Source organism: Oncorhynchus mykiss, chromosome 2, assembly GCF_013265735.2.
Source record: "Oncorhynchus mykiss isolate Arlee chromosome 2, USDA_OmykA_1.1, whole genome shotgun sequence".
NCBI lineage: Eukaryota > Metazoa > Chordata > Actinopteri > Salmoniformes > Salmonidae > Oncorhynchus > Oncorhynchus mykiss.
The window spans coordinates 74,274,962-74,287,695 of record NC_048566.1 but is presented as its reverse complement, the minus strand read 5'-3'; the positions used below and the strand labels follow the sequence as shown (position 1 = coordinate 74,287,695).

The window sequence follows — 12,734 nt, the reverse complement described above, 5'->3', positions numbered from 1 at the left end:
CAGACGACTCCCCGTCACCTCCATCTGTCACTGTCAGATGGCCCCTCCCACTTCCATCAGTCACTCTCAGATGACCCCCCCACCTCCATCTGTCACTCTCAGACGACCCCTCCCACCTCCATCAGTCACTCTCAGATGACCCCCCCACCTCCATGTGTCACTCTCAGACGACTCCCCCCCGTCACCTCCATCTGTCACTCTCAGATGACTCCCCCCCCTCACCTCCATCTGTCACTCTCAGATGACTCCCCGTCACCTCCATCTGTCTCTGTCAGATGACTCCCCCCCTCACCTACATCTGTCACTCTCAGATGACTCCCCCCGTCACCCTCATCTGTCACTCTCAGACGACCCCCCCACCTCCATCTGTCACTCTCAGATAACCCTCACCCCCATCTGTCACTCTCAGACAACCCCCCCACCTCCATCTGTCACTCTCAGACGACCACCCCACCTCCATCTGTCACTCTCAGATGACCCCCTCCCACTTCCATCAGTCACTCTCAGACGACCCCCCACCTCCATCTGTCACTCTCAGACAACCCCCCCACCTCCATCAGTCACTCTCAGATGACCCCCCCACCTCCATGTGTCACTCTCAGACGACCCCCCTCACCTCCATCAGTCACTCTCAGATGACCCCCCCACCTCCATCTGTCACTCAGATGACCCCCCTCACCTCCATCTGTCACTCTCAGACAACTCCCGCCCTCACCTCCATCTGTCACTGTCAGACAACTCCCCCCTTCACCTCCATCTGTCACTCTCAGACAACTCCCCCCCTCACCTCCATCTGTCACTCTCAGACAACTCGCCCCCTCATCCTCCATCTGTCATAGTCAAATAACTCCCCCCCTCACCTCCATCTGTCACTGTCAGATGACTCCCCCCTCACCTCCATCTGTCACTGTCAGATGACTCCCCCCTCACCTACATCTGTCACTGTCAGATGACTCCCCCCTCACCTCCATCTGTCACTCTCAGATGACTCCCCGTCACCTCCATCTGTCAATGTCAGATGACTCCCCCCCTCACCTCCATCTGTCACTCTCAGATGACTCCCCGTCACCTCCATCTGTCACTGTCAGATGACTCCCCCCCTCACCTCCATCTGTCACTCTCAGACGACTCCCCGTCACCTCCATCTGTCAATGTCAGATGACTCCCCCCCTCACCTCCATCTGTCACTCTCAGATGACTCCCCCCCTCACCTCCATCTGTCACTGTCAGATGACTCCCCCCCTCACCTCCATGTGTCACTCTCAGACGACTCCCCCTCACCTCCATCAGTCACTCTCAGATGACTCCCCCCCTTCACCTCCATCAGTCACTGTCAGATGACTCCCCCCTCACTTCCATCAGTCACTCTCAGACGACCCCCCCCACATCTGTCACTGTCAGATGACTCCCCCCTCACTTCCATCAGTCACTCTCAGACGACCCCCCCACCTCCATCTGTCACTCTCAGATGACTCCCCCCTCACCTCCATCAGTCACTCTCAGACGATCCCCTCACCTCCATCTGTCACTCTCAGATGACTCCCTGTCACCTCCATCTGTCACTGTCAGATGACTCCCCCTCACCTCCATCTGTCACTGTCAGATGACTCCCCCCACTCACCTACATCTGTCACTGTCAGATGACTCCCCCCTCAACTCCATCTGTCAATCTCAGATGACTCCCCCCTCACCTCCATCTGTCACTCTCAGACGACTCCCCCCCTCACCTCCGTCTGTCACTCTCAGATGACTCCCCCCCTCACCTCCATCTGTCACTCTCAGACGACTCCCTCCCTCACCTACATCTGTCACTCTCAGATGACTCCCCCCCTCACCTCCATCTGTCACTCTCAGATTACTCCCCGTCACCTCCATCTGTCACTGTCAGATGACTCCCCCCCCACCTCCATCTGTCACTCTCAGACGACTCCCCCCCTCACCTCCGTCTGTCACTCTCAGATGACTCCCCCCCCCTCACCTCCATCTGTCACTCTCAGATGACTCCCTCCCTCACCTACATCTGTCACTCTCAGACGACCCCCCCACCTCCATCTGTCACTCTCAGATAACCCTCACCCCCATCTGTCACTCTCAGACGACCGCCCCACCTCCATCTGTCACTCTCAGATGACCCCCCCCCCCCCACTTCCATCAGTCACTCTCAGATGACCCCCCCCACCTCCATGTGTCACTCTCAGACGACCCCCCTCACCTCCATCAGTCACTCTCAGACGACCCCCCCCACCTCCATCATTCACTCTCAGACGACCCCCCCACCTCCATCAGTCACTCTCAGACGACCAATAGCTATTAGAATTCACAGTCCCACTCAGATTAACACATAACCTTTACATACACAAACAGAATCACACACACACACTCTGACTCCATACACACACACACACACCATATTAACCCTACGTGTGTGTGTGTGTGTTTCCCTGCAGCCCAAACTGATGGCCAAGGACCTTTTGGATCTGGTGGCCTCCCACTTCAACCTGAAGGAGAAGGAATACTTTGGCATCTCCTACACCGATGAAACGTAAGTCCCTCTGGTTCACTACAATCACCATGGATGTAGTCCTGGGGATACACTACCATCACCATGGATGTAGTCCTGGGGATACACTACCATCACTATGGATGTAGTCCTGGTCCTGGGGATACACTACCATCACCATGGATGTAGTCCTGGGGATACACTACCATCACCGTGGATGTAGTCCTGGGGATACACTACCATCACCATGGATGTAGTCCTGGGGATACACTACCATCACCATGGATGTAGTCCTGGGGATACACTACCATCACCATGGATGTAGTCCTGGTCCTGGGGATACACTACCATCACCATGGATGTAGTCCTGGGGATACACTACCATCACCATGGATGTAGTCCTGGGGATACACTACCATCACCATGGATGTAGTCCTGGGGATACACTACCATCACCATGGATGTAGTCCTGGTCCTGGGGATACACTACCATCACCATGGATGTAGTCCTGGGGATACACTACCATCACCATGGATGTAGTCCTGGAGATACACTACCATCACCATGGTTGTAGTCCTGGAGATACACTACCATCACCATGGATGTAGTCCTGGTCCTGGAGATACACTACCATCACCATGGTTGTAGTCCTGGTCCTGGGGATACACTACCATCACCATGGTTGTAGTCCTGGTCCTGGGGATACACTACCATCACCATGGTTGTAGTCCTGGTCCTGGAGATACACTACCATCACCATGGATGTAGTCCTGGAGATACACTACCATCACCATGGTTGTAGTCCTGGAGATACACTACCATCACCATGGATGTAGTCCTGGTCCTGGAGATACACTACCATCACCATGGATGTAGTCCTGGTCCTGGGGATACACTACCATCACAATGGATGTAGTCCTGGAGATACACTACCATCACCATGGTTGTAGTCCTGGAGATACACTACCATCACCATGGTTGTAGTCTTGGTCCTGGGGATACACTACCATCACCATGGTTGTAGTCCTGGTCCTGGGGATACACTACCATCACCATGGTTGTAGTCCTGGTCCTGGGGATACACTACCATCACCATGGATGTAGTCCTGGGGATACACTACCATCACCATGGATGTAGTCCTGGAGATACACTACCATCACCATTGTTGTAGTCCTGGTCCTGGGGATACGCTACCATCAACATGGATGTAGTCCTGGAGATACACTACCATCACCATGGTTGTAGTCCTGGAGATACACTACCATCACCATGGATGTAGTCCTGGAGATACACTACCATCACCATGGTTGTAGTCCTGGAGATACACTACCATCACCATGGATGTAGTCCTGGTCCTGGGGATATATGTGATGTGCAGGGTTTTGTTCCAGCCCAGCACTTACACACCTCGAATGGGATGTAACTACACCGTACCCTGTTTATTATATACTGAGAAATGTATGTTTAAAATGTAAGGATGACATTTTATGTTATTTTGGGAGTGAGGATGTGAGCCCAGAGGATGACAGATGAAAGTATTATTATAAACTGGGTGGTTTGAGCCCTGAATGCTGATTGGCTGAAAGCCTTGGTATAACAGACCGTATACCACGGTTATGACATAACCTTTATTTTTACTGCTCTAATTACGTTGGTAACCAGTTTATAATAGCAATAAGGCACCTCAGGGGTTTGTGGTTTATGGCCAATATACCACGGCTAAGGGCTGTGTCCAGGCAATCCGCAATGTGTCGTGCGTAAGAACAGCCCTTACCCGTGGTATAAACCACACCCCCTCGGGCCTTATTGCATTTCAGTTGAATGCATTCTGACCAGGTATCCCTCTTTCCCTTTCCTTATTTCTTAAATATATAACTTTTATTTCCAGTCATACACTCTTGTCCCAGCCTGCTATTCCCTAGAATACTGTTGGTTATTGATTTACGTAGAGGCTGACAGTCTGTGGTATTTTATACCTCTTGATGTATATTATACCATTCCAATGTTTCCGCTCCAGCCAATACCACAAGCTCGTCCTCCCCAATTAAGGTGCTACCAGCCTCCTGTGACAAAGACACACCCCAGTTCTGTCTCTCTGTTTCTCTGCCAGTCCCTCAGTTCTATGATGTAGATTGGTTGTTTCTGTGTCTGAGAGCTGAAAGAGCTGCATGTTGCCCATAACTCCATGCAGGGTTACCAGGGTGACAAGCTGCCTCTGCAGTTGTCATCCCTGTCAGAGAGAAAGAAAGAGAGAGGATGGGTAGAGGAGGGGTAGAGTGTGAAGCGCAGGGAGCTAGGCTGTACTATTCATTATTGAATCAGTCAGGTCTGTAGTGTACTGAGTTTGTCTCCTCATTGGTTGGGTGTGCAGTATGCTGACATTTGATTGGTTGTTGTGTCTCCAGGGGTCATTTCAGCTGGCTGCAGTTGGACCGAAGGGTTCTAGAACACGAGTTCCCCAAGAAGTCTGGACCCATCGTACTGTACTTCTGTGTCAGGTATGGTCACATCATAGAAAAACACACATGTACATACAGTACATACAGTACATACATACAGCCTCCAGCAGGAAACACAGGCATGCCCCCTAGTCAGACAGATGTCTGCACACTACCGTAACTCTGTGAAGAAGGCAGATAATAACTTTATTATACTGTAAGAGAACACCAGTCATATTTCAGTAATAGTTGTCTAGCTATTTATCATGCATGATGTTCAGTGTGTCTGTGTGTGTCTGTGTGTGTCAGATATATAAGAGGATGTCCCCCTGTAAAGTGGAGCTGCAGCTGTGATCTGACCTGTAGTAGCAGGGTTCTAAACCCACTCCTTTCTCCTGCCAGTCCCTTTGTACTGCTCTGACAATGGCTGCTCTCTTACATCCTGAGTGAGTGTCTGTGTGTGTCTGTGTGTGTCTGTGTGTGTCTGTGTGTGTCTGTGTGTGTGTGTGTGTGTGTGTGTGTGTGTGTGTGTGTGTGTGTGTGTGTGTGTGTGTGTGTGTGTGTGTGTGTGTGTGTGTGTGTGTGTGTGTGTGTGTGTGTGTGTGTGTGTGCATGTTTGTGTCTACATAAAGTCATTGTAGTTGGAAGAAAAGGTACAGGATCTGAAGATAATGTGTCTGACCTTTCTGTGCACCTGTGGAAACGCTACACACACACACACACCGTGCTGAATAGTGTTGGTCAGTACTTTAAAGATCCCTATGATGACATATAGGCTCTAGGGACTTGTCATTCCTTAGCAATGTACATAGCAACCTGCATTTGAGACACAACGGATGAATGGTTGTTTGTACTGATTGGCATTAACGATAAGTGTCTCCAAAATGGTGTGCGGTAATGACGTCATTTCAACCTACCATAATAGTTTTGATGTGTATGGATATTGTATTGTTGCATTGGGTGTATTGTTCACGTAACAGATCACTATCAAATACATGGCCTTGTGTTCAGGGTAAGCCATCAGTGCGCATACAATAGAATGACTATTGTGATTACTTCTGTTGTAGCCAGCCACTAATAACATATCCAGTCACTCCACATTCCCACACACAAATACACACACGCATTGAAATGCTTATTAATACAATGCATTTATACACACCACACACTCACACACACATCCTGATACACAGTTAAACACAGAGACAGACTGATGAAACTGCAATCAGTCTAAATGTCAGAGCTGAATCCATTATCACACTTCCCTGCCAGAGCATCCCAGTGTGAGTGTGTGTGTGTGTGTGTGAGAGAGTGTGAGTGTGTGTTTGTGTGTGTGCTTTCATGCTTGCATGCTTGTGTGCACGGTGCTTGTGCATTGGTTTCATAGCATGTGTGTGCATGTTTTGGAAACAGTAGCTGTAACAACGACCCATCTCTCTATATATAGACTACATTATACTATTACAGTAGCTTCCATCTCTCTATATATAGACTACATTATACTGTTAGTGCTCCCATCTCTCTATATATAGACTACATTATACTGTTACAGTGTTCCCATCTCTCTATATATAGACTACATTATACTGTTACAGTAGCTCCCATCTCTCTATATATAGACTACATTATACTGTTAGTGCTCCCATCTCTCTATATATAGACTACATTATACTGTTACAGTAGCTCCCATCTCTCTATATATAGACTACTTTATACTGTTAGTGCTCCCATCTCTCTATATATAGACTACATTATACTGTTACAGTGTTCCCATCTCTCTATATATAGACTACATTATACTGTTACAGTGTTCCCATCTCTCTATATATAGACTACATTATACTGTTACAGTAGCTCCCATCTCTCTATATATAGACTACATTATACTGTTACAGTGTTCCCATCTCTCTATATATAGACTACATTATACTGTTAGTACTCCCATCTCTCCATATATAGACTACATTATACTGTTACAGTAGCTCCCATCTCTCTATATATAGACTACATTATACTGTTAGTGTTCCCATCTCTCTATATATAGACTACATTATACTGTTACAGTGTTACCATCTCTCCATATATAGACTACATTATACTGTTAGTGCTCCCATCTCTCTATATATAGACTACATTATACTGTTACAGTAGCTCCCATCTCTCTATATATAGACTACGTTATACTGTTAGTGCTCCCATCTCTCTATATATAGACTACATTATACTGTTACAGTAGCTCCCATATCTCTATATATAGACTACTTTATACTGTTAGTGCTCCCATCTCTCTATATATAGACTACATTATACTGTTACAGTGTTCCCATCTCTCTAAATATAGACTACATTATACTGTTAGTACTCCCATCTCTCTATATATATATACTACATTATACTGTTACAGTGTTCCCATCTCTCTATATATAGACTACATTATACTGTTAGTGCTCCCATCTCTCTATATATAGACTACATTATACTGTTACAGTGTTCCCATCTCTCTATATATAGTCTACATTATGCTGTTACAGTAGCTCCCATCTCTCTATATATAGACTACATTATACTGTTACAGTAGCTCCCATCTCTCTATATATAGTCTACATTATACTGTAAGTGCTCCCATCTCTCTATATATAGACTACATTATACTGTTAGTGCTCCCATCTCTCTATATATAGACTACATTATACTGTTACAGTGTTCCCATCTCTCTATATATAGACTACATTATACTGTTCCCATTTCTCTATATATAGACTACATTATACTGTTAGTGTTCCCATCTCTCTCTATATAGACTACATTATACTGTTACAGTAGCTCCTATCTCTCTATATATAGACTACATTATACTGTTACAGTGTTCCCATCTCTCTATATATAGACTACATTATACTGTTAGTGCTCCCATCTCTCTATATATAGACTACATTATACTGTTACAGTGCTCCCATCTCTATATATATAGACTACATTATACTGTTAGTGCTCCCATCTCTCTATATATAGACTACATTATACTGTTAGTGCTCCCATCTCTCTATATATAGACTACATTATACTGTTACAGTGTTCCCATCTCTCTATATATAGACTACATTATACTGTTACAGTAGCTCCCATCTCTCTATATATAGACTACATTATACTGTTACAGTAGCTCCCATCTCTCTATATATAGACCACATTATACTGTTAGTGCTCCCATCTCTCTATATATAGACTACATTATACTGTTACAGTAGCTCCCATCTCTCTATATATAGACCTCATTATACTGTTACAGTAACTCCCATCTCTCTATATATAGACCTCATTATACTGTTAGTGCTCCCATCTCTCTATATATAGACTACATTATACTGTTCCCATTTCTCTATATATAGACTACATTATACTGTTAGTGCTCCCATCTCTCTATATATAGACTACATTATACTGTTACAGTGTTCCCATCTCTCTATATATAGACTACATTATACTGTTAGTGCTCCCATCTCTCTATATATAGACTACATTATACTGTTAGTGCTCCCATCTCTCTATATATAGACTACATTATACTGTTACAGTGTTCCCATCTCTCTAAATATAGACTACATTATACTGTTAGTACTCCCATCTCTCTATATATATATACTACATTATACTGTTACAGTGTTCCCATCTCTCTATATATAGACTACATTATACTGTTAGTGCTCCCATCTCTCTATATATAGACTACATTATACTGTTACAGTGTTCCCATCTCTCTATATATAGTCTACATTATGCTGTTACAGTAGCTCCCATCTCTCTATATATAGACTACATTATACTGTTACAGTAGCTCCCATCTCTCTATATATAGTCTACATTATACTGTAAGTGCTCCCATCTCTCTATATATAGACTACATTATACTGTTAGTGCTCCCATCTCTCTATATATAGACTACATTATACTGTTACAGTGTTCCCATCTCTCTATATATAGACTACATTATACTGTTCCCATTTCTCTATATATAGACTACATTATACTGTTAGTGTTCCCATCTCTCTATATATAGACTACATTATACTGTTACAGTAGCTCCTATCTCTCTATATATAGACTACATTATACTGTTAGTGCTCCCATCTCTCTATATATAGACTACATTATACTGTTACAGTGTTCCCATCTCTCTAAATATAGACTACATTATACTGTTAGTACTCCCATCTCTCTATATATATATACTACATTATACTGTTACAGTGTTCCCATCTCTCTATATATAGACTACATTATACTGTTAGTGCTCCCATCTCTCTATATATAGACTACATTATACTGTTACAGTGTTCCCATCTCTCTATATATAGTCTACATTATGCTGTTACAGTAGCTCCCATCTCTCTATATATAGACTACATTATACTGTTACAGTAGCTCCCATCTCTCTATATATAGTCTACATTATACTGTAAGTGTTCCCATCTCTCTATATATAGACTACATTATACTGTTAGTGCTCCCATCTCTCTATATATAGACTACATTATACTGTTACAGTGCTCCCATCTCTATATATATAGACTACATTATACTGTTAGTGCTCCCATCTCTCTATATATAGACTACATTATACTGTTAGTGCTCCCATCTCTCTATATATAGACTACATTATACTGTTACAGTGTTCCCATCTCTCTATATATAGACTACATTATACTGTTACAGTAGCTCCCATCTCTCTATATATAGACTACATTATACTGTTACAGTAGCTCCCATCTCTCTATATATAGACCACATTATACTGTTAGTGCTCCCATCTCTCTATATATAGACTACATTATACTGTTACAGTAGCTCCCATCTCTCTATATATAGACCTCATTATACTGTTACAGTAACTCCCATCTCTCTATATATAGACCTCATTATACTGTTAGTGCTCCCATCTCTCTATATATAGACTACATTATACTGTTCCCATTTCTCTATATATAGACTACATTATACTGTTAGTGCTCCCATCTCTCTATATATAGACTACATTATACTGTTACAGTGTTCCCATCTCTCTATATATAGACTACATTATACTGTTAGTGCTCCCATCTCTCTATATATAGACTACATTATACTGTCAGTGCTCCCATCTCTCTATATATAGACTACATTATACTGTTACAGTGTTCCCATCTCTCTATATATAGACTACATTATACTGTTCCCATTTATCTATATATAGTCTACATTATACTGTTAGTGCTCCCATCTCTCTATATATAGACTACATTATACTGTTACATTAGCTCTCATCTCTCTATATATAGACTACATTATACTGTTAGTGCTCCCATCTCTCTATATATAGACTACATTATACTGTTAGTGTTCCCATCTCTCTATATATAGACTAGATTCTACTGTTACAGTAGCTCCCATCTCTCTATATATAGACTACATTATACTGTTACAGTGTTCCCATCTCGCTATATATAGACTAGATTCTACTGTTACAGTAGCTCCCATCTCTCTATATATAGACTACTTTATACTGTTAGTGCTCCCATCTATCTATATATAGACTACATTATACTGTTACAGTGTTCCCTTCTCTCTATATATTGACTACATTATACTGTTACAGTGTTCCCATCTCTCTATTTATAGACTACATTATACTGTTACAGTGTTCCCATCTCTCTATATATAGACTAGATTCTACTGTTATAGTAGCTCCCATCTCTCTATTGATGGTTCCTGTGTTTCTCTGCCTGCATTCTGCTGATGATGCAGCCAGCCAGCCAGCCAGCCAGCCATTGTGTGAAATGCATCGTGTGCACATTTGCGGTGTGTGGTGTGTTGGTGTAGATGATGTGTCTGTGTTTGTGCATCAGCGTTTGTGTGTGTGTGTGTGTGCGTATGTGTTGGATGGTTGCCAGGTATCAGACAGAGAAGGTTTTATTAACTGTGTGTTAGCCTCATGTCTGATGACTCCTAGTGGACACTCTGTTCACTGCAGTTCTGACACACATAGTACCCTGGAACTAGATTGAATGAGCTTCTTTTCTTTTTTGTCTGTTTCCAAGACACATCAAATCTAAACTCATTCTGTCATTGTCTGTTGTACTGTGTTTTATGTTTCTGTTCATCACAGGTTTTAGAGAGTATTTCCTGCATGTTCAACTAAAGTCATGTGTTCTGTTGTCTATGTGTTACAGGTTTTACATAGAGAGTATTTCCTACCTGAAGGACAATGCTACTATCGAACTCTTCTTCCTCAATGCTAAGTCCTGCATATACAAGGTAAGTTCATCAGGCCTGTGGTTCATGCTTGGATATGCTTAGATATAGCATGCCAATATATACATATATATATATATATATATATATATATATATATATATATATATATATATATATATATATATATATATATATATATATATATATACATATATATATATAGGATTTTATTTTCCAGTCATGTCATATTTCTACCAGCAGGGGGTATATGTGGGCTGTTGGGTGGTCAGTGTGACAGTAAAACCACTCTCTGTCTCCTCTCTGTTCCATTCATCCTGTTAGAAACAGATTTAGCATTAGCTAAGCTTATGCTATCTCCAGCTCCGAAAGTGTTACCCAGCCTCTGCTAACAAAATGCATCCACTGATAGCGAAGCTTCTGATAACACTCCAGCATCACACGTAGCTTTTCCTAATACATACCCAGCACTGACAGCTTAGCGTATGCTAACACATAACCAATACTTCACACCTAATACTAGGTGTTTATAAAGGGAGGCTGGAGAACTCTCCCTGTCCAACAGACTCAAGTGAAGTGAGGGTTGTCTGTGAAGTCTACATTTACACTCCAATAGACCAAAATAGCTCTATTTTTACTCGAGGCACACATGGATACAAGGACACAAAAATAAACATAACACAGACTATGTCAATGTTAATCATGATACAAGAATTTCGCTACACCTGCAATGACATCTGCTAATAGCATTTGATTTCTGTGACCAATAGCATTTGATTTGATTTGATGAATCATGGATACATTTAAGACATTATATTTGTGTTGTGGATATAGAGTCATTTTTAATACAGTCATCTCCTGTCTTCATGTATGGAGTGTGTGTTCTACACTGGACCACACACACATACACACACACTGCTAGGCCACAGCCCCATGGTGAGAGCCCATGCTGGGTGGTAATGTATTCAGTGTTGTGTTTCACTCTGCTGTCTGATCTCTTAACCAATTAACTGCCAGGGATCATATAGAGGACATTCCTTACATACCTGACCCCTTCAGTCACTAGTCATCCACACGCACAAACACACACACACACACACACACACACACACACACACACACACACACACACTTCCTTCCCTCAATGTGTGTGTGTGTTAGTAAGGCCTGTCCCAGCATTGCTCATCTAACTAAACAGGATGGAGAGACAAAGAGAAAAACAGAGAGAGAATTAAAGACAAAGAAAGACCGTTAAGAAAATTGTTCTGTAAGTCACCAATGCATTTCCTCATTATATTCTGCCCCCATAAGTCCCATCACACTGTAATGTCTGAGCTGAAGCAGAGCATACAACCCCCAATGAAGAAAGGACAAGAAATCACTGTAATGTCTGAGCTGAAGCAGAGCATACAACCCCCAATGAAGAAAGGACAAGAAATCAGGGAGGGGGAGGAAGGGAGTTAGGGAAGTTTAGATGGAACACTGAAAACAGCAATGGAGAAAAGAGTACTGGGGACATTGTGATAGAAACGTTTTTATCCTATA

General features: G+C 42.9%; 1 protein-coding gene across 14 annotated transcripts in view; it reads left to right on the top strand.

The window, feature by feature from the left end:
• Window positions 1–12,734, top strand: part of LOC110501892 (FERM domain-containing protein 4A) — a 191,986-nt gene that overhangs the window by 145,527 nt on the left and 33,725 nt on the right. For all 14 annotated transcript variants that reach the window (XM_036955502.1, XM_036955504.1, XM_036955499.1 and 11 more), the window contains 3 exons: window positions 2,448–2,542; window positions 4,908–5,000; window positions 11,147–11,231. In XM_036955502.1, coding sequence (XP_036811397.1) covers window positions 2,448–2,542; window positions 4,908–5,000; window positions 11,147–11,231 — 273 coding nt within the window. The remainder of the gene's footprint in view (window positions 1–2,447; window positions 2,543–4,907; window positions 5,001–11,146; window positions 11,232–12,734) is intronic.